A 23,152-nucleotide genomic window follows, 5' to 3' on the forward strand; every position below is an offset into this window, starting at 1 on the left:
GTAGAGATTTGCCTTGTCAAGATGTTTTTTTCCACAGGAATCATTGAGGTTGTACTGTATGTGCTGTTCTGTGTGGATTTTTCCCAATTTCTCTTGAACCACTTGGTTCATTCACATGAATAAAAACTTGGATGCCTCCTGGACGCCTCCCTGGGGAGGTGTTCCGGGCATGTCCAACCGGGAGGAGGCCCCGGGGAAGACCTAGGACACGCTGGAGGGACTATGTCTCTCGGCTGGCCTGGGAACGCCTCGGTATTCCGAGGAGGAAGTGTCTGGGGAGAGTTAAGTCTGGGCGTCCCTGCTTAGACTGCTGCCCCCGCGACCCGGCCCCGGATAAGCGGTAGAAAATGGATGGATGGATGAATGGAGCCGGGCAGCATACTGTATCTCATCAATAGCTGTTTCAGTTTAAAATCCAATTCTTTTTTGGAATACTGTTATGGTTTTAGCACTAAATACCGTTAGTGGTTACGTACGTAAGTTCAAAGAAAAAACTTTATACCCAGTTCACCAAATTGTCACCAATTTTTATTTATTTTTTTTGTTCAAGCATAAGCCCACGGTCCAGATTCTGTGACTCTGCTACACCTATTTAGATTATAAAATCACTGAAAGTAATGATTGTCTGTGATATATGCAGCATGTGTTGGTGGTCCTGAATTTCCTGAAATAGGCTAGATTGTCTGAGATTACACCAGAGCATTTGTGGCCCTCCAATGTACCTAGACTAAAAAGGAGGTTAGACACTTCCAGGGGTGGCATATTATAGTAGTTGCCTAGTCTGAACCACCCTTGTGCCCTACTTCTTTTTGGAGTTTTCATCACCTTACTGCTGCTAAAGATGGCCCCAAACAGATAGCTTAAAGATAATCACCGTAGATTACTGTGGATAGTGACATATAGAAACTATAAGGATGGCTGTGGATGGCAAGGCTGCTTTGCAACAGCCTTTGGGCTGCAATTTCAAACAATCAGTTTGAACAGTTAATAATTTCAGTTTGATATAAATGGGTAAAATTATAACAAATTCAGCAAAAGACTCTCATTATCACTTTTTGACCGTATAAAGTATACGGTTATAGACAAGAAATTATTTATAATCAACCAGATGAGTATAGGTTCCCTTTGGAGTCTGGTTCCTCTCAAGGTTTCTTCCTCATGTTGTCCCAGGGAGTTTCTTTTCTATAGTCACCTCTGGCTTGCTTATTATCAATATATTTAAATTATGCACCAGTGGTAAGGGTCTGTAGGACATGTTGCATAGTTTAGTGGGAATTGTAGGAGGGGGTGTGATATGGAGGACATTCTCATAAGTTGATGGCAGACTTTTTGTCAGACCGTTATGTTTTTACTCTCTCTTCCCATAGTGTGCAGTACTTGTGTAAAGCAGTGTGTAACACTGAGAATCAGAAAATGAGAGCAAGCTTTTTTACTGTTTTGTATTGATATGTTATAAGCATGAAGCAAGAAAATAAAAAACAAACAAAAACATTTGATGCTCCCTTAGCACCTCCCTCTGTCCCTGTATTTACAAATGGTACTTCTTCTTCTGTACATCCAGGAATAGAATACGTATTACCATACGTAGGCACACAGCTACAGTATATTGCCAATATCTGTATAAGACCAGACCTGTTTTTGAACTTTCAGTTTAAATATTAGATTTGTTCACTCTCAAAGACCTATTAGCTTCCTGGGCGTGTAGTGCTGATTGATTTAGTGTTGAGCGATCCCAGTCTTAGATTCTAAGTATGCCAGTATGTTTTCCATCTGAACTTGGCTGACAGTGTTTAGCCGTCTGCAGTGCTGATGGGTTTTGTGTGTTTGCATGCTGGGACTTAATTAAGACATCTACCAGCTGTCACTAGGACCAGTCTTGAGGAAAGAAATGATTGCCTGCTTGTTTTCTGTTCCATCAGACACCACGGCCTTATTGCGTTTTAATCTGGAACAAATCCTCCATGAAAGTATTACTCCTACAATATACGCAGCTCCATTATGAATAATAAATTATATAGTTATCATAAGGTTTGAGTGTACTGGTAGAGCATATGTACGTTTGCAGATTTGGCAGATGCTCTTATCCAGAGCAAGTTACAGAAGTGCTTTATAATCTCCATCAAAACCATATCGTCATATTAGTACAATATGTACAATAAGTGTCTAAGTATACTTATCAACGTAAAACACTTTTAGAACAGACTTAGTGCTTAGTGAAGATGTAGATCTTCAGACTTCAATTTAAGAGAGCCAGTGACTCAGCTGTTCAGAAGGACAGAAGTTGTTCATTTCACCACCTGGGTGTGAATACAAAAAGAGGATTGATGTATGTCTTCCTGGTATTGGAACATTGTACATAGTAGTGTTTGATAAGTGTGTTCAGATAGGTGGGAGCTGGTCCATTTTTGACTTTGTAGGCAAGTGTTTTAAATCTGATGTGGACAACTTCCAGAGACCAGAAGATGAAACAAAGCAAAGGTGTGTTGTGTGAAAACCTAAGTAGTCATGCAGCTGAATTGTAGATTAGCTACAAAGTTGGATAGCATGTAGGAGAAGATCTGCAAGAAGACAGGTTATCTAGGGATGACAAAGGACTGAGAAAGCACCCACATGGCTGCTGTGGTGTGAAATGGCCAGTCATGTTAACAAGAAGGATAGTTGTGTGGAACTTGCAATTTTCTATGACAGATGGTGTGAGCTGAAATATTGCAAGGTCTTTACTTAAGGATGAATATCCAAGGAAATACAGTATTGTGCTAGAATTTAGTTGCCAGCAATGATTTAGTTGCCTCTGAATACTATGGTTGAGATCTCTGCAAAAAAAAACAGAGTATTGCCAGCAAAGCAAAGATATGAAAAAATATGCAAGGGTTTGAAAGCATCTATAATGTAAAAACAACAACAACAACAAAATACAAACCCAGAAAAGAAACAAGCACCGGAAGAAAAGTGCATAGCTTGTATGGAGTTGATGTTGATCCCCAACCCTCCATTCCAGGTAAGAAACAATCCACCATGCTGTCAATAATTCCATGTCTTGTGACAATGATGATAATAGTGCTGCTACTCTTGGATATTAGGTTCTTGTGATCATAGCATGACGTTTAGGAATCTAGTGCATAGACGCTTTTCTCCTGGGAATTCTACAGAATGTTGAAGACGGCTGCCTTGGTTTCGTCGTTCCACGGATATAAGAATCCTTTACAGCCAAAACTGTACATTTGTTTTTATGCCACTCTAAAAGAATCTTTGTTGATGTGAAGTTTAGAGCAGTACTGGCTAGGATCTTATGGTTGTCATCATGAACTGTTCCTCACATGTGTTCCACAAGGGCAGTTCAAGGTTAAGGCAAAACTCCAAGTAAAGTAAGTGAAAGAGGTATCAGTAGAACTGTGGAGATTGAGGAATATGTTCAGCTCTTCTATAAAATTTCCTCTACCACTTCCAGTTTCATGTAGTGTATGAGACAAAGCAGCTGGTATTTCTGAATTCTCCTAAGTGATCTGGGTTCATTTCCAGGTCTCAGTCAGTGCCAGAACGTAGATAGAAAGAAGGGAAACTAAAGCTGAGATGATGTCAGCTTTGGATGACAGACTGATAGTTCCTACCAAGACTTTTTGAAAGTGAGCCAACAATGTTGGGTAGATGACATTGCTGCTAGTACAGCCTCTGTATTGTGAAAGATACCTTTGATGCTGAGGTGATAGTCAGGTAGAAGTCCAGCCTTGTGTAAAGAAAGGTTATCTTAAGAATTATGAAGCCATAAAGCCCTATAAGAAAATAAAACAATGAGGGTGAAGATCTCAGTGAAGAAGAAGAAGTTTATTCCAACGTAGCAGTGACAAAATACATGTACTTTGGGTTCATCAGAGTCAAGAAGAACACTGGACAAATCCTGCTCAAGCATTTTATACAGTTTTTCCTCTTTGTAGTTTAAATGAGGTTTTGCTTTGAATGTGTATTGAGCGTAAGAACTGAATGTCTCCCAAATGATTGGGTCACACATTGTTATCTAGACAGATGTCTTTAAATGTTAATCATGGTCACGTACACCTTATGATAGTTAAGCCTTTTTAGGAATGAGCTCTTTCCGCCGTGTATCTTGGAGTGGAATCTGGGTGCATACAATCTGTAATTTCTTACAGCACCTAAATGAAGCGCCAGGCTTCAATGAATGAAATCCCAGCCAGTGTAAATGATAACATCAGTTATTTATAATTATGCAAATCAGTTCCCTTTGTAAGTACAAAAGATTAGACACAGCTCACTTAATGCACATGAGTAGCTCTGGCTCTCAGAACACTGGAATATTTAAGTGGTAGGGATAATGTTTAAACACCTATGTCTTAATGGATCTTTAAAATGGTTTTAACAAGTTTATTACATTACACCAGTGAGCTGTATAGTCAAGGCTAATGGATGAAGCAAGAATGCAGGAGGGCATTTGAGTCTTAGTGAAATATTGATCATACATGTTGTGGATCAATATTTATAATGGATCACATTATAGTAGTAGTGAGAAACAGTATGACTATATCAGTCATGTTAAAAGTCTGTCCAGACACAATGTCCGTATTTTCAAATTGCACAGCCATTTTCCCAGTGCTGGTCTTTTGCTCAGACAGTGAACACTGTTTGCGTTATTATTTATTATCAGTCAATTGTGGCATGTGGCTCAGAGACTTCATGGCTATTTCCAGGCTTTGTGCTCATTTATGATTTGTGTTTATTTATATTAGTAGTTCATGGTAATCTGGGGATTTAGTTTATCATCAGGTTGTAGAGGACTACTGACAGGATTACTGACAGTGTATCAGGTGCCTCAGGTGTGCATGAATCATTTTGTTCTGGATGATCCCCATTTTCTATGATCCCCTGGACGTGCATGCTTTTTTGGCAAAGCACAAGTAGTCTGGCAATGAAGAACAGTAGTAGGAACTAGAACGTACATTTCCTGAAGAACATGTGAATGGTGCATGCACGTGGAAAATCTCGGAGGCTAGTGCAGACGAGCATGTGATGTCATCTGAATACTCGTGAGGGAGTTCCCCTCATTGTGCTGAGTGTTTTGATATGTCACATGTCCATGTTGTGCTAAATTTTGAATTTTCACGTGAAATCACATGACGTCACGTGACTTCATCAAATTACACGTGAGGAAGTTCCCCTCATTGTTCTGAGTGTTTTGATATGTCACATGTCCATGTTGTAAAAAGTTTTTTGACTTTGCATATTTTGGGGGCGGGGCCGCGGCACAACCGGAAGGCCAGTCGGTACACCAATTTAAAAGTTTGTTCAGAGTATCACCCTAAAGGAGCTGGCCGAGTTTGGTGTAGATAGTTCAAAAGCTTGCCAAGTTATAAACCTCCAAAATTTATAATGGGAGTCTATGGGAAAAAAGGCCAATTTGAGACCCGGTACCGGAAGTACCGGTACTTGGACCGCTTAGAAAAGTAATAGCACACCTCTCCTCAATGAGCCGGTTGATTTGACACCTCATTCATGGGTCTAGGACAAAATCTGCGGGACAAGTTATGCGCCAAAGGTTTTGTCCGGCACAATAGTAATAATGTTGCTTTGCAAGCACCATTAATTACATTGAAGATGGTGGAACATCAATCATTGGATCATTAATGGACTTCCAGTGATAGAAGAGTTGATTTATGTTATCTAGTAATGTGTTATTAACACAATTTAGTTCATCCATCTGAAACACCAGTATACGTGTGTGTGTGTGTGTGTGTGGTTAATATTGCATAACTATGAGCCCATGATATTTGGTTATATCCTCGATCGATGAGGGAAATAATTATTCCAGTCTCATAATGTACTTCCTCATCATTTGCAGAATAAAAATGATGCTTACTAAACTGCATCTGTACTAGATATTTTGTTCCATCCATTATGTGAAAAGACTTCTTACAATTTTAGACTGTAGATGGGTTTTAGGGGCTTTTCTTTTACTCACATCATTTTGTGCAGTTTTTCTTAGATTTGCAGAGACTTAACTTTAGAAAGTGCATTTTCTATGGTGAGAAGAAGTTACCATTATTTATTATTTAAAGACAAGCTCATTAGTCTTGTAAGCTCTAGGTTTTCTCCCATTGTAGAAGAAACCTCTTCTCCAGCATCTTGGAAAATAGTCCATTTTAATTGCATGTCAGAATTCACTACACTTTTATTAGTCAGGGTGTTATTTATTTCTGAATTAATATTACCCAGCACTGCTGCAAAAGAAACTGATCCAACAGATCTGCTTAGACTGATACTCTATTTGCTAGCTTCCATAATTAAAGAGGACGAGAGCGTCGATGTGCTTCTCAACGCTCTAGAATTTCAGGCAAGGTCTTCTGGCATCGGTATTCCCTACTTGAAAAACACACCACTCTCCGTCAGTGGGTGCTGTATGTGGATGCCGCTGTATGGATAATGGCGCCATCAATTATAGAGTGAACTTGAACCAAAGAAAGGAAACACTGAAATTTCATAGTATTCTAAATGTTTGCATGGTCATTCATTACGCTGCTTAGAATGTGTGCTACCAAACCCTAGCCCATGAATAAGCAATCTGTCAAAACCACCTGACTCCACTACTGATAACTAGTACAAGTTATTGTGAGTCTGAGACATTGTTTCTACTGTTCATTGGAGCCATTGTTTCTGTGGTTTATCAGATCAAGTGTATAAAGTGAACACAAGGCTCTGTAAAGTATTGTTAACAGGCTATGCCCATCAGTTTAAGTCTATAGAGCAGCTGGGCTTTTCAACAGTTCTCCCTTCTAGTAATTGTATCTCATCAAGAAGTTAAAAATTTATCACTGGATTTCTAGTCCCCCATACTCAGTGATAATTTGATTTAATAGGACATTCTCACAGCCAGTAAGAGATGACATTGCTAACAGCCTGTTTACTAAACATGAATGTCTTGTCAATATCAGATAGCTCTATTTGGTCTTGAGTATTTGGATTATGTTGATAAGCTGTTCTTACTTGTAGAGTATGCCACTCATCCTTGTAATAAATTCAGACCTGGTTTGTGCGAGTGTGCACACATTCACTAATGTCATTTCATCTGTATTACATCATAGTGTTGTGCAATTTATTATTGATTACATCTTAAAATTCTACATAAATTATAGCTCTTAAAGATCTCTTTTGTATATGTCTGTTGTTGTTTTTTTGCCTAGTCTAAAATGTTCTATAGTTTATTTATTACTATTATTTATTTTTTTAATGAGACAGCCTTTCTGCCTGTGTAGAGTAATTGTAAATTGGTTATCTTCTATGTAGAGCACACCAAATAAAATACTAGTCATAAAGCACTATGTGGCTGTTTCTGTGCCCTTGGCAGTGTAGTCACATGGTAATCTGTAAGATACTGTATACAACCTTGGCTCCATACAATCTTGGAGGTTGCTGAACAAAAGAGTCAACAGAAGCTCTGATTGGCTGTTCTTTTTTTTTTTTTTTTAAATGGAGCACTGTATCCAGGCTAGATTTAGTAAAGACCATGAGCTCTAGTATTTTGTATAACCTAGACTTTAACTACATTTTTTAAAAGAAAAATATCCTTGACCTGTATAGATATTATTTACAGTAGACAACAGTTCTGAAATCAACCAAAGCCATTGAGCACAGGTTACAGATTACTGTGTAAAATGTGCACCAGCATTATAAAATGAAATATAAATGGGGTTCACAATGTCTTAATTCAATGAAGGTGTCCTAATGCAAAAAACATCACCATATTAGTCTATATTATGTAATATGTAAAACATTGTTTTTAACCATACTGTAAACCATGCATCATTCATTTTTATTCCTCTTCAGTATCCATTTTATTGCGGTCAAGGTTGCAGTGGATTCGGATATTTTCCATCGAATGTTCGGCATGATGTGAGACTGCACCCTGGATGAGAGACCAGTCAATCAGAGAGCACTAAGCACACAAACATTCATACCTCTGGTCAATTTAGAGTAGACCTACTGTACATGTTATTGTGAGAAACTGAAAGCCACACAAAGCATACTATATACTCAGTAACCCAAGCTTGAGATCCAGCTGAAGACCCTGAAGCAAAACTCAAAATTTGCTCCTTCTACTTCATGATTAACGTTGCTATTGTGTATCAAAATATTGTAGGTGTGATTAGATATGAAGGAATTGACTGGTGTCCCTTCTTCTTTCAGAAACCTTGGAAAGTCTGGTTTACGGGTGTCATGTCTAGGGCTAGGTGAGTGTTAAAGACCTGTTTCATGACGGCTTTCCAAGATCTGTAGCTGAATATTTTATTTTAGTGAAAACGGTTTGTTTTCATCTTCTGACACTATGTGTAATGTTTGCAGGCACGTGGGTGACTTTTGGAGGTCAAATCACAGATGAGGTATTGTGTAATCATTGTTATGTTCTATACACTACATATGTGCATAGAGAAAGTTATCCATAAGTTATCAATCCTAGTGGTGATACAGTACATACTGTAGGCACAAGACTTTCTGGACAGTGGATATACAGTAAATGATTAGAATAATCTCTTTTCATATTTTGGGTTGCTCATTTTAATTTTGTATAGCTCTTTCTTGGCACAAGTTTGTATTTCCGTAATGTATAGACCACCCTGTTCAAACCAAACACTTAATTATACAGTATTTAAGCCTCAGTTTTGCTGTCATCAGCAAAACAGCATACAATCAAGATATTACGATGCATACAATCAAGTTATTATGTATGTGTATGTATTATGATGTCATGTAGACATTTACAGGAAATATCCAAAAAAATATATCCCAAAGTTTTAGTACTTTTCATTACATGTGCACATCGTTCAACTTTTTGTGAATATGGACTTGAAGGACTGAAATTTTATTTCTTTTCATAATGCTTTAATTATGCAGTTCTATCAAGTTTTTCTGTATGGTTATCTCTCTTCATTCTGCTCAGGATTTTATCTATTCTTTCTTTTATCCTCACTCTTCCCAGGTAGCAGAGCAGTTAATGACGCTGGCATATGAAAATGGGATCAACCTGTTTGACACAGCTGAGGTGTATGCTGCGGGCAAGTGAGTGCCTTCTTTATCTTCTTCATCATTCACTGCTCACATACTTTAATTATAACAGGAGTCAAGCTGCACTGTGTCGTCTTCAGTGACTGACAATAGTGATTTGCTTTTATAAGCACATTAGTTAGATGTGCCATTATATATTTTGCACTAGAGTATCTTTTCCCTGAATGTAATTATTTTTTGAAGAAAGGATCTGAGGCAAGTTTAATTATTTTTTTAAGCCATGTAATTCATTGCAGCCCTATAATGGTTTCTGGAGACATATTTGCTATAATTTGGTAAGTGATAGATTGTATTTAAATGGATTTACAACTTGCATTTATAATATATAATTTAATTTGAATATATAATTTAAAAAAATATGGGCTTTTCGGGGGGGGCACGGTGGCTTAGTGGTTAGCACGTTCGCCTCACACCTCCAGGGTTGGGGTTCGATTCCCGCCTCCGCCTTGTGTGTGTGGAGTTTGCATGTTCTCCCCGTGCCTCGGGGGTTTCCTCCAGGTACTCCGGTTTCCTCCCCCGGTCCAAAGATGCATGGTAGGTTGATTGGCATCTCTGGAAAATTGTCTGTAGTGTGTGATTGCGTGAGTGAATGAGAGTGTGTGTGTGCCCTGCGATGGGTTGGCACTCCGTCCAGGGTGTATCCTGCCTTGATGCCCAATGACGCCAGGGAGCACAGGCTCCCCGTGACCCGAGGTAGTTCGGATAAGCGGTAGAAAATGAATGAATGAATGAATGGGCTTTTCAGGTTAAAGACACATCTAAGAATGGTAGAATTAAATAAATATTATGAATAATAATAAAATGCAGCAAAGATTAAATTGTAGAGTATCAGAGACAAGCTGTTAAATGTAGATCTGTATAAATCATTTTTAAAAAGTGTTATACTCAGACAGCCTGATTTCATGCCACAAGGGCATATGCTATAGTAATCATTCGCTCATACAGCGACATACAACATACAGCTCCCTCCATAAGTATTGGAACAGTATTAGTAAAATTGGGTGTCATATTCTAAGTTGTTCATTTCAATAAAATTCTGATTTATAGTGTTATATTCATCTTTTAATTTAATCTACAGTGACAACAATAGTTTTGGCCTTGCCATACCAATATTTTTGAAGGTGAATGTGTGTGTGTGTGTATATATATATGTATGTATGTAGGTGTGTGTTTTTTGGGTTCAATATGCCAGTGGACTACACACCTGGCTTGGCTTCTTGGAACTACCACTGATATAGGAAAAAATGTCCAGATAAATACTTTGTCTGAAGAGACTGCAGGTCCTTTTCTCCCCTCAGGAAGTCTACATCCTTCCATATTTCAATAGTTCTGCATGCATTAAAAGGCTTTTGAAAAGACTTTGACTGAGTGCAAGAATAATGGGACGCATTCATAAAGAACATACACTAAACCTTAGGAGAGGGATACTTCATCTGTCATTAGACACACAGTAATACTCCCCATCATCCCAGCCAGGCTTTTTCTCAAAATATCCTCAAAGCTCAGGAAGCAATCAGCTTATGCCTGTGGTTGATGCTGTGAAATGATTTAATATCACTGCATTCTACTCATTGCTTCATTAACATGATTTTTGGTATACAAAGCAGGGGGTCCCAAATGCTCTAATATGTCTGTCTAGGTCTAGATACAACTCTACTCACAGTTATAATGTGTTAACTGTTTCTCTTTTTTTTTTCTTAAAGGGCTGAAGTGGTTCTTGGCAGTATAATAAAGAAAAAAGGATGGAGGTAGAGACTTTCATTTCTATCTGTGTATTTTTTCCATTTCAGTAAGCCTGTTGTCTTTAAATACAACATGTCAGTGTGGATCTTATATTATGTGAATGGCTTTGTGCTTCATACATTGACTGAACCATCAACCTTATATGTACTGTGAGCTACAAATAGGAGACCTGAGGCAGCTTTTTTTTTTGCCAGACATTTCTTTCTTACCTTATTGCTAAAACAATTAGGGGGATGTGGAATCTCAGTGGTTAAGGTGTTGGCCTACTGATTGGAAGGTTGTGAGTTCAAATCCAAGGGCTGCCAAGCTTCCACACCTGGGCTCCCAAGCAAGGCCCTTAACCCTCAATTGCTCATCTGTATAAATGAGATAAATGTAAGTCACTTTGGACAAGAGTGTCTGGTAAATGTACATTTAGAGAGACTGCAATCCATTGTTCTTCATGTTTATTTATGAATCTATTGTTAATCATATTCATTCTTTTAAAAAAAAATACAATTTTATAATAAACTCCTGGAATGATCAAGGGTTGCAAAACCCCCCCAGAAAATCCTTAGTCTAAAGAAAAAAACATGCCATTATCCCATACATGTACCCATGGATTCAGTTATTGTCTAGTAGAGCAGTTTCTTATAGTGAGTCATATAACCTATTGAAGGGGGGCACGGTGGCTTAGTGGTTAGCACGTTCGCCTCACACCTCCAGGGTTGGGAGTTCGATTCCCGCCTCCGCCTTGTGTGTGTGGAGTTTGCATGTTCTCCCTGTGCCTCGGGGGTTTCCTCCGGGTACTCCGGTTTCCTCCCCCGGTCCAAAGACATGCATGGTAGGTTGATTGGTATCTCTGGAGATGCCACCTGCGATCTCACCTGCGATGGGTTGGCACTCCGTCCAGGGTGTATCCTGCCTTGATGCCCAATGAAGCCTGAGATAGGCACAGGCTCCCTGTGACCCAAGGTAGTTCGGATAAGCGGTAGAAAATGAATGAAATGATAACCTATTGAAAAGCATTTAATGCATGGTCTTCCCTCTTAAACTGTTGTACAAACTGTGGTAGGAAGAACATTATTTACTGTCCGGGGTCACCAAAATGAGGATGGTTTCCTTCTAAGCCTGGTTCCTTCTGAGTTTTTTCTTGCCCCATTGCCTCATAATTGCTCATTACGGATAAAAGTTAGAGATAAATAGTATTAATAGTAAATATTAATTTAAAACTTTAAAATTTGGATTCTGTGTTTCTATACTTCTGTAAAGCTGTTTTGAGACAATGTCCATTGTTAAAATGGCTATACAAATAAATTGAATTGAATTGAATTGAATTAAATTGAATTGAATTCAACTCTTTGTGTCTAGACCTACATTCCTCACTTAATATCTTTTCTACAGTTTTTACAATAGTGACCGAATAATTCATAGTAGTTACTTAATAAAATGATTTGGGGTGATGTATTGAATGTGAGTCAGGAGTGTAAGAAGTTAAAGAAGAGTTTTAGGCATGATGCCACTATGATGCCTCAAACAACCCTACAGTAGGTACAACTTCCACAACCCTCAGCCACAACTTCATCACATGACTAAGCATCAAGCACCAAACCTCATTTAGAGTTGCGTGATTAATTGTGGAACTTACCAGTTTATAATTATACTGAGAGATGAGATATTTTTTTCTAATTGTACCTGTGATGTTATCACGCCTTTGTTATCTGCCTCCTTTGATTGACGTTTTGGCAAATGCCTGCTGTATGTTTACTGAATTAGTCTTGTCTAATCTTGAGTTTCACCACAATCTTGAGTTTTGTCTATCCATTTGGTTTCTCTGTTCCATTGGTTTAAAAAAAATCTGAAAACCATATCAGGAAATGAAATCTTAAATTCTGATTTATTGTCTCATATTAATTTTTTTTATCTCGATCATCAATATCTACAGTTATAGCAAAAACAAAATAATCTGCCTTACCATTCCAATATTTTTGAGTGGAATGTATACATGACTTTGTGTGAATTATGTTTCGGTGCCATACAGGACTACACACTTGCTTCTCTTCCTGGTTAGAGGAACACGGATTAATTTTTAAAGACTTGATTGAGTGCAGGAACAATGGGAACACACTCAACCTTAGAAGGGGGATATGTCACCTTTTTCTTTTGTCATTAGACAAACAAAGCTTTTTTTACCATTTGACTTGTCCCTGAAACTGGGACTAATAAAAACCAGAAAAGCTGCACTTGCAGTTGTTTCAACCTGACCATATTAAAGCAGTCGGTCTCTCTCAAAACGTGCAATCATTTAACACTGATAGATACATTTTAGAGGGTGTTTTCAAAAAATTAGATGATTGTTCAGTCAGTTAAGCTTTGATGAAACTTAAATGTTATTTGCTGTCTCCGTTTCATTAGCTATTCAGTGTAAAAACCTGTGATTAAATCTTCTCTCTGTATGTACAATGGTTTAATGAAATAATGTTAAATAATACAGTTGTTCCTGAGTCCAATTACCCATTATGGTTCATGACATTTTCATTTACTGATTAAGTGTTTTGGGACATTGTCTGGAACCTGTCCTGGCAATTGTGTTAAAATTTCTTCTTTCACAATGTCACTACAAATGTCTCATTGCACGTGTTCTATTTTCTTTCACAGACGCTCCAGTTTGGTTATTACCACCAAGATCTACTGGGGTGGAAAGTGAGTCATTCTATGTTTATGTATTATATGTGTCACAGTGAAGGCTACCTGCATCTTTGTGAATAAGATCGAGAAGACTGAGAAGTGCAAAGTAGATGTATTATAGAGAGCTTCCACTCATTAAATATCTGGATATGAGTGTTTGACTGTGTATATATTGTATGTGTGTGTTGAAGTGACACACCTATATACTGTACACAGTGTAGTCCCCCATGTAGCCACCCACCTCAGGTGGCCAGACCCACAGCTGTAATTGTTTCCTGGATGTGCTTCAGATCGATCCCCCCCCTTGGAGCACTGCACTTTCCCTTAAGCTAAATTAAAGGTCCTAGGCCAACACTAATGAGAGGTTGTGAGGTGTGATTTTAATGGGCTGACCTTTCGCGTTTTTTTTTGACCAGTTAAAAAATGAAAATAAATTCTACTGTGAATAACGAGGACATATTTTACAGTCTAAATTACTGTATGTTATATGATCTGATATATCATTAGGAAATAAAATTTTACATGACATTTCTGTGATGTTCATGTGATGAATCAGCTAACTAGCTAACAAAACTTGTCATTTATATTGTGTTATAAAATTAATATCTGAACAGATATAGCTGCAAACTTAACTTTTAAAAGGTTTAGTGTATAAATAATAGATAAAGTTAAATGATTTAAAAAATTTTAATGTGCTTTTCACTTGTTTACTTGTTACACCTTTATATTATAAACATGCATTTTAATAATGATGACAACATAATGCAATAATTTCTTCAATCAATGCACTTGCTTGTTGATTTTACATAAATTTGTGATTTGGAGATAGCTGTCAGAATTAGTTTTTCCTGAGTTTGCATTGAGAAACTTTGCACGGGTATTATACTACCATCATGCCTGTTTGTTATATTTTTCAGAGCAGAAACAGAAAGAGGATTGTCAAGAAAGCACATAATAGAGGGTAAGCCACGAAAAATAATCTTCACAATCTTCACAATCAGAATCTTCTCTTCTGCTGCACATGACTGAACTGATATTGTGCTGTCTTTACGTCTTGTCTTTAGGTCTGAAAGCATCTTTGGAGAGAATGCAGTTAGAATATGTTGATGTAGTATTTGCTAATAGACCAGACCCCAACACACCGATGGAAGGTAAACATGATTGCTGGAATACCCTACCATCTATCCTGTCTGTCTGCTTAGTGTTTTTGTGCTATTTTTGTACAGTACATGCAGCATGGCTATGTCTGACACACTTCCTTAAACCTGATATATTTTTACACTTTAAGTGTCATTATTTTTGATTATTTTGAAACTTTACATGTGAAATTTGTAGCATGCTTTCTGATTATCCTTAGACTGGGGACTGAATTTAAATGTAGGTAGTATTTTTATTTATTCATTAAAGTAAGTGCACAACAGGAATGAAGCATGTGTGATTTTAAAGGGTTTGAAGAAAAAAAAGTATAATAAAAGTATAAACTGCATTTGTCTTAACTTTAGGTCACGATTATAACCCGGCTTCTCTGGTAGGATGAATTAAGCATCTTACTGTGGGATACACCTCTTTACATAAGCCATCAGAAGCCCTTTTATAAATACACCTATTATCATTGATTGCCACACATCACATATGTCTTAAAGAGAAATGTCATGTTACCTTTCCCAAAGGAAAACCAGCTGTGGATTGATTTGCTAATTTATGCTTATTTGAGAGCCTCCATGATCCAGTGAGGGAAGCTTTGTATAGTGGGAGCTTTGCCCATGAAACAAACAATTGATCACCCTTCCACGAATCCGTTGTAGATTCCTGTCCATATAGATGTGCAGCAACATGGGGGCATAAAACCTTGGGGATAAGAGCCAGGTTAGGTTTTAGTGTAACTTTGGTATCCCATAGTAAGTAGTGACTGCACAGATGAAAGTTATGTGCATGAAAGTTGTTCTCTTGTTTTGGTGACACTAACCATCCAATCACTGAACTGCAAATGGCAAGCAGAGATTGTAACCAAACCTCCAAGGTGGCCATGTCAAGGTACAGCGTTCTGTGCAGAAAACAATTGAATGACAAGGCGAATTTATGGCAAATATGGAAAGGAGCTCCTCCACCCCGTGTACACATCGCAGCTGTCAATCAACAAGAGCAAATCGAAATCTGGGCTTTTGAGGAAAACATGGAGAGGCGTATCCCACAGTGAGATACAGCGTTCATGCAGTTAGAGAACCTACGATTGTTAGGGCCGTATTCAGAGTTGAGTTAAGCACATGCAGTGGTAAGTTATTATAAAGCATTTCAGACTTCCAGCCAGAACTACTTATTAACATCAATATAACTACTATGTAATATTCCAGATTTTACATCATTTCAAGTTTTTGCTTTTCACGTTGCTTAATTGGTTAAATTATTTAATTTCATTCACCACTAATAGTGATGACAGCAGGGTTTTGACAGCCATTTACTGTAATTTAGGTGAAACCCACATTGTTAGATTGTTAGAAATTTGTGATTATCATGACTAGGATCACAACAAGGACCATCATATATTCTCCTTACAGTGTATTATACAGTGTATTATACAGCTATGAAATCTTTATTTGAATATTTGCATTGTTCTTGTTTATGAATTATTACATATTAGTCTAAATTGTAGTTCTAAAATTGCCTTTTGGATTTCTATTACATAGAATACAGCAAAGGGATAGAATCGGGAAGAATATACCACTACTATAAAAAAATTAGTACATTTCATTTCCACCAGATGTTTTTATGCTGAAATGAAATGTACTATTTCAATACTAAGTAGTGGTATAGACACAACTGAAAAACTCTGTCTCAGATGTTTTACACAATAGTGTGGCACTAGAATATGATAATAAAATACTAAATATGGCAGCCTCAGTTACATGACCTGGACACGGATAATATTAATATTATTGGATTGCACAGAAAGTTTACCTGAACATTTGCTTAATCAACTTAAATAATTCTATAGCATAACTACTGATATTATATTAAATACAGACTTTAGTCAACAACTCTGAATACAGCTCATAATAGTGTTTATAACCTTAGAACTTCATAATGATGTGCTTTTATCGTGTTAAACGGTTTTGTTCCTTATAATCGATGGCATGTTCACTGTGTTCTTAAATGGCTCCACAGCAAACTGCAGAACACAATAACCTCCATATCCAAAATCCATATTAATAGCGGACTACTTCATTTTCAATCTGAAGTGATTAGTGAGACTGTAATATGGGAGCTGCAAAATCTCTGATGATGCCTGGCTTAATGTATGGCTCTGTAAGAAACATGAAATGGTTTATGGTTGAGGCTGGTGCTGCTGAGGTAGGGTCTCTGGATATGATTGCACGACCATGGAGAGCAAGAGCTGGTCCAGACCAGGAATCCTATGAGGTTCGTTACATTCATCAGTTTATCGAATTATTTCACAATACTTTGCTTTGCTTTTTTGTCACCAGGAAATCCATTTAACACCTCAAAAACAAGAACATTCATCATAGAAGGTACACTGTAGCATTAGTCATGAGTCCTGAGTCCTGATCTTTTGTATCCAAAAGCATTTTATGGTAATGAATTGTGACTTTTCACCCTGTTGTTCCTGGCGTGAAAGTCTGACCATGTTCATAAAATGCTATATTTCTTTTAGACTCAACTCCAAAATTCAACATGATTTAGAATGAATTATTTGATTATTCTATACATCTTGCAAAGTGGATTTGGAAAAATTCATTGCATCTCAGCCTTGGTTCATTTCTCCCTACCCATGCACTTGAATTTGATTTCAGTTTGAAAACCAGAAAACATTTATCCATTGACATTAAGTTCAGCTTGACTTGTACAACGTTTTATAGTGGAAAATACATTTAATTAGCAACTTCTAATATAGATGCTAAATTGTTCATATTTAGCAAGGATAACAGAAAGCTTTCTGTCTGCTTGTCTTGTTAATATAAATATGTAAGAAGCTACGCATCCAAGAAAGTCATGTGCCCTATTACCTGGTGCATCTTCTGTCATTTTTAGGTCGTCTTTGGTTAATGCAGTATTTTTTGCAAGATGAATGCTTAGTGTGAATTATGTGCATGCTTATTTGTTTATATTCCTTTTTCACACTACTATAGTAACTATACTTTTTACTCTTTGCATGTCTGCATTAGAGTTTTTGCACATTCAAATATCTTACAATTAGGCTGGCATTACCTGTATGAATTCAAGTGATTATTTCATTGTTTAAGGTTTGAAGTTTGCATGTAAATTATCATTTTTTTATAGCTGTTTTAAGCACAAAACAGCAAATAAAACGTAAACATTTTCCACTGAAAATGTTATTTTAAATATTTTTTCCAAAAGCATTGCCCTAAACTGTAAATTGGAATACTGAAGTGAGTGACAAAGTGACAAAATACAAATACATGCAGGTAAATCACAACTCAACAGACCAGGTAACATTTAAAACAAGAACATGCCATGTTATAAAACAGAAACTATTACAAGTACGGTGAAAAAGAACTTGACTGTAACACAGTGCAGATTTTGATTGCTGAAATCTCAGGAGAAAAGATAGTAAAGTACAAAGTTAGAAACAGTTAAAAACAGTAATAAAGACTGGGAATAATGAGTGAATAAGGAAACTGGAAAGCCAAAAAATTGTGCAGATTGGACAGAACTTAGATAAAATATTCAGAAGCCTCCAAACATCAATCCAAATGCTGAGATCTTTAGGCACACCACCAGAAGACAAACAGATGGTGAACCTAGATTACTGAAAAACTTACTTTACTAGAGGAAGGCCTGAACCAACAGTGTGACTTGCACAAGGCTAGAATTTGGGACAGGCTTGAAGTAGGGAGGAAAAACAGGGCTCAATACACAAGCTTGGGCAGTATCTCATACGGAAACTAACAACTCTGTTGTATTAACTGAGAACACAGGGGAAGGAAGAATACATGGGAGAAACATAGGAAAAGGAGCAGTTCATAGGAACAGTCGGGGAGGTGATGTACTGTATGACCAACATTGCATGTGCAGTGACTCCATTTACAAAAACTTACTCAGCTCAGAGATGCGGGTCATGGAATTTTGTGTGTTGCTTAGAGACTACAATCTGTGCAACATGGATCTTGGAGGCCATCAGCAGATCAGGGTTCATACATGCCTTGGAAACACAGGCTTTTAAGAGTCCTGTGAGGCAGTAGAAACATCCAAGGCCATAAACTGTGACCCATAAGTAACTAGGCAGCCTTGAGACTCACTAAACTGCTTCCTCTGTTGACAGTCAATACTCGTGTCCAATGCAGCAGATAATCAAGAGTCCAATCACAGTGAGCCATGGACTGAAGGCTTCTTTTTATTTTTGCTGCTCTTTCAGCTTTTGGTGCTTCCAAAGTCAGACTCAGCATCTTTTGAGAGTCTCAGTCCATTCACACACTCCCGTTGAATACCGAGAGCATGATAAAGACCTTGACCTACTCTAAAAGGGGTCACTTACCATGTGTGTAAAATACATGAACATATCCCTTTAGCTTCCCAAAAGCACCATCATAGGTTTGAAAGGTTGGGCAGAGCTGGAACAATGTCATTACTAACTGAAAAGAGCCAATTCAGCTGGATTGAAAATGTTATGTGAAATACAGCTTTTCAAAAGGATGTACAGTAATGTCTATGCCACCTACAAATCAAATACACAAATAAGATTAAAAGTAGCCACTGCCACAATTTCAGCTAATTAAAATGCAAATTCCGTGAGACAGGAGAGGAAAACGGTAGACACACTTCGAGCATCAGCTTGAAAATTAAGAAATTAAGCTCAGGTGCTCACAGGCACGCAAGTTGGAACCACTAAGAAAACAGAGTGCGTAAACACAATACTAACAGGATTGTAATGTGCATACAAAAGAAAATGTGCAACTGCATATCACTTTAATCAAAAGCTATACAACTTAACCTTGACACCTGGATTAACACAACCACCCATGTAACGTAAGGAATGAGTATGGAACGATGGGAATTTTCATTTCCAGGCAGACATACCTGCCAGGATATAGTATAAGCACCACTCCGTACTTGGCAACTGCTAATCAGCTTAACTAAAAAGCATCGGAGAATAACCTGCTACAGCTTTTAAAACTTCTTTATAATTATAAATTATCTTCAGTTTGGTAAATTGTTTCTTTTTCCTCTCCAACCTTTGCTTGCTCATGCTTTGCCTCTCTCCTTTCCAGCGGTGTTGGCATTAGTTCATTTATCTTCTGTGTTTGTGTGTCGATCAACTTTCATTGTTCATATTGTGATTTTCAGAGACCGTGCGAGCCATGACCCATGTGATTAACCAAGGAATGGCCATGTACTGGGGCACGTCTCGCTGGAGCTCAATGGAGATTATGGTGAGTATGAAATTTTATGAATTTTATTTACAAGTCCCTGAATTTATTTAAAAAGTCTGTTCATATTAGTGGAAATGCAGGATGGAAGATTCTTTCTAAGATGCTTTCTACCAACATCTCTTCTTTTTTTCTACAAATATTTTTTTTTCTTCTTTTGCCTGTGTCTGCATGATATATATTTAAATAATTGGTTAAATTAGGTTCAGTACTTACTATTAGTATTAAATAAACAAAAGGTCTTCACAAGGATAGTTAACATATATGTGTGTGTGTGTGTGTGTGTGTGTGTGTGTGTGTGTGTGTGTGTGTGTGTGTGTGTGTGTGTGTTTCACAGGAAGCATACTCAGTGGCACGCCAGTTTAACCTTATCCCCCCGATCTGTGAGCAGGCTGAGTACCACATGTTCCAGAGGGAGAAAGTAGAGGTTCAGCTACCTGAGCTGTTCCACAAGATAGGTGTGTGTGCGTGTGTGCGTGTGTGTGTGTGTGTGAGAATCAAGGTCAGGTCAGTTGTACAATGATGTCCATATGCTTCATCACAGGTGTGGGTGCCATGACATGGTCCCCTCTGGCTTGTGGCATAATCTCAGGGAAGTATGATAGTGGTGTGCCTCCTTCCTCACGTGCCTCTCTGAAGGTAATCTCTCAGCCTTGTGGGAAATTAGCAATTGTCCTAGTCATACATGCTCTCACTGTGTTTCACTCTATAGTTATTCCAGTGTCTCTTACTAATGCTTGTTTTTCCCATTGTCTTCCAGAAATTAGGTGTATTTATCAGTTGAAGACCTCAGTAACTTAAAGCTTGTTAATTATGTATTTTTTTTATTATTTCTTCTGACATCTTCATACATTTTCTGATGATAATTTATCATATTAGTCCTTATCCTTCCATTTTGCCTTGATATGTGATGTTAGGCATATGGCCTTATAAAATATATCTATATATAAGATATATCTTATAAGAACTGTGCACAAGTTAATGGTATTGCTTTTAGTATAATACATTTTCTTTCAACTTATTAGTGGAAGGAAGCTGAACTAATGCCATTGCGATGTGGTTAACATACATCATTTATACCTGCTTAGGAAATGCAACACATGTAACATATTCAACACACGTGGCATCAGTAAATCCAGAGAAAATTAAGGAGAAAATGTTTAGGATTCATAGTATTCATTTAGTTTTAAAATGAAAACAGATCCATATTCATGCACTGCGTTTAATGGAATTCTAAGCATTCTTTACAGGCATCTGAAAAATAATTTTGGTAAAAGATTATCATACTCCCGGCTTCGCTATCTTGACTTAGCCTTCCAAGGACACTCATTTTGAGTTTCTGATAAGGCGCAGCCTCTCTGAGCAGGTGTGCTGTGTTTTTGGAACAGGGCTACCAGTGGTTGAAGGACAAGATCCTGAGTGAGGAAGGCCGGCGTCAGCAGGCGAAGCTGAAAGAGCTGCAGGCCATCGCAGAGCGGCTCGGTTGCACACTGCCCCAGCTAGCCATCGGTAATGCAGCCTGGGTCTGCTGCTCTCTCTCTGTCTGTCTGTCTGTCTGTCTGCCTGCCTGGAGCTCAGGGCACGCTGTCTTCATCTTACCTCCTTGGGTCTTATAGTAGCTATTGTTTTGCGCATACTGGACTTGTGGGTGTTGGATTTGGTCTTACCTGGTTTTGCATTAGGGAACTTGGTACTGTACAGTATGTGTAAAAGCCTTTGCTGTTGGGGGTATAGTACAGATGACACTATATGCAGTGTGTTAGAGTCTGTGGCCAATGTGGAGTGGTTGTAATGACAGTGCCTATTTAGGGATTTAGGGTTTTAACCCTATTTAGGGATTTGTTTGTTTTTTTAAATATTAATCACAAGACATTCTTAAATCTGAAATGAAACTGAACAAGTGTTTATTCCAAGAAAGTCATCTATTTTATATAGCTTTAAAATTTGGCACCATTTAAGTCCACATAGTTTCCCCATTAATTATAATTAGACAGAGACCCTTATCACAGTCAGTAATAAAACAAGTGTCTACACTTTTCTTACTCATCAGTTTCATCTTTAGGCATATCTAAATGATCCTACTGGTTGCAGTGCTTGTAAATACGATCCTAATATTTAAACAATCCCAAAAAGAGCTGATTTAGAGTTTAATGGTCAAAATCAAAATGTCAATCGCCGTGGCAAGTACTGTATAGGTTATAGTATAAGAATCAGAATCAGCTTTATAAGTGTTCACACACACAAGGAATTTGTTGTGGTTACAGGAGCTCTACTAAACATAGTGTATACATAAATACAAAAAAATAGAAAAAAGTACACAACCTAAAAGGGTAAAAAGATAAAAATATAATTAATATACAAAGGCGCAGTTGAGTTCTTTAGAGATGTGCCTAGTAAGTACTGTATATTACAATTGTGTAGTAAAGGCACAGGAAGAAAGATCGTAAATAAAGTTCATTATCATAATTGTGCACAAGAAAACCAAATTTTAAAATATATCAAATATAAACAACTATATAAGTATTTATAAGTAACTGGTATTGGTTTTGGATATGTTATTTGTAAAATTTAATCAGAATGCACAGAATTATCATCAGCCATTAACTGAAAATCAGCAGAACATTTAACGACAAGTTTAGAGAAGAGGACTGGACAAAATGAGAACTGAACAAGGCAGTGGTAAAAATCTGTTTATCATATCAGTTCCTCTGGCTACTGTATGTTAAATGAATCATGCCTCTCTACAAGTTTGCTAAAAACCTTAAAACCTTAGCTTTTAAAAAATGTGGAAGTTTAAAATCTATTTAATTTTATTTGTAATTTATCTGCTCAAAGATGACATTCACACCCTAGAATATAGCTTCCATAGACCATACCCACCCACTTCTCTCTTTTCCTGTAATATCAGCTTTTTTACTTTCACTCTCACACACACTCACACATACATAAATATAGCTTACTGCTGTCTCTGAGATGATTTGAGTGATGTTACCATGGGAACCTTAGATGCCATACTATCTTAGGTACAGTAGTAGGTGTTTTTGGAAATAACTTTTAGCACTCCATCACTGATTTATATAGTGATTTTGGGAACAAAATTAAAAGGGAATTGAAAATGACATTTGCAATTGCGTTTCCTACAGTACAGTACTTGTCGTTGTAAAAACCGTGGCAAAATTCAAAAGCAGATGCAAACCGTTTGCATTTGCAATTGCATTTCCTACTTGTCACACATGAAGCCTGCCAAAACTCAAATGCAATCACAAATCCTT

At 37.4% G+C, this 23,152-nt stretch overlaps 2 protein-coding genes across 3 annotated transcripts in view; one reads left to right on the forward strand and one right to left on the reverse strand.

The window, feature by feature from the left end:
• Window positions 1-18,800, reverse strand: part of emc1 (ER membrane protein complex subunit 1) — a 176,009-nt gene extending 157,209 nt beyond the window's left edge. Inside the window, 1 exon segment of the mRNA XM_060894772.1 lies at window positions 18,793-18,800. The gene's annotated coding sequence lies outside the window, so the exon portion shown is untranslated.
• kcnab2b (potassium voltage-gated channel subfamily A regulatory beta subunit 2b) overlaps window positions 1-23,152 on the forward strand; it is a 67,006-nt gene that overhangs the window by 33,874 nt on the left and 9,980 nt on the right. For both annotated transcript variants that reach the window (XM_060894775.1, XM_060894774.1), the window contains 11 exons: window positions 8,191-8,234; window positions 8,347-8,384; window positions 8,981-9,060; window positions 10,770-10,814; window positions 13,447-13,491; window positions 14,394-14,437; window positions 14,541-14,627; window positions 19,798-19,883; window positions 20,218-20,338; window positions 20,425-20,519; window positions 21,269-21,389. In XM_060894775.1, the coding sequence (XP_060750758.1) occupies window positions 8,191-8,234; window positions 8,347-8,384; window positions 8,981-9,060; window positions 10,770-10,814; window positions 13,447-13,491; window positions 14,394-14,437; window positions 14,541-14,627; window positions 19,798-19,883; window positions 20,218-20,338; window positions 20,425-20,519; window positions 21,269-21,389 (806 nt within the window). The remainder of the gene's footprint in view (window positions 1-8,190; window positions 8,235-8,346; window positions 8,385-8,980; window positions 9,061-10,769; window positions 10,815-13,446; window positions 13,492-14,393; window positions 14,438-14,540; window positions 14,628-19,797; window positions 19,884-20,217; window positions 20,339-20,424; window positions 20,520-21,268; window positions 21,390-23,152) is intronic.

This window comes from Tachysurus vachellii, chromosome 19, assembly GCF_030014155.1.
Source record: "Tachysurus vachellii isolate PV-2020 chromosome 19, HZAU_Pvac_v1, whole genome shotgun sequence".
NCBI classification, from domain to species: Eukaryota; Metazoa; Chordata; class Actinopteri; order Siluriformes; family Bagridae; genus Tachysurus; species Tachysurus vachellii.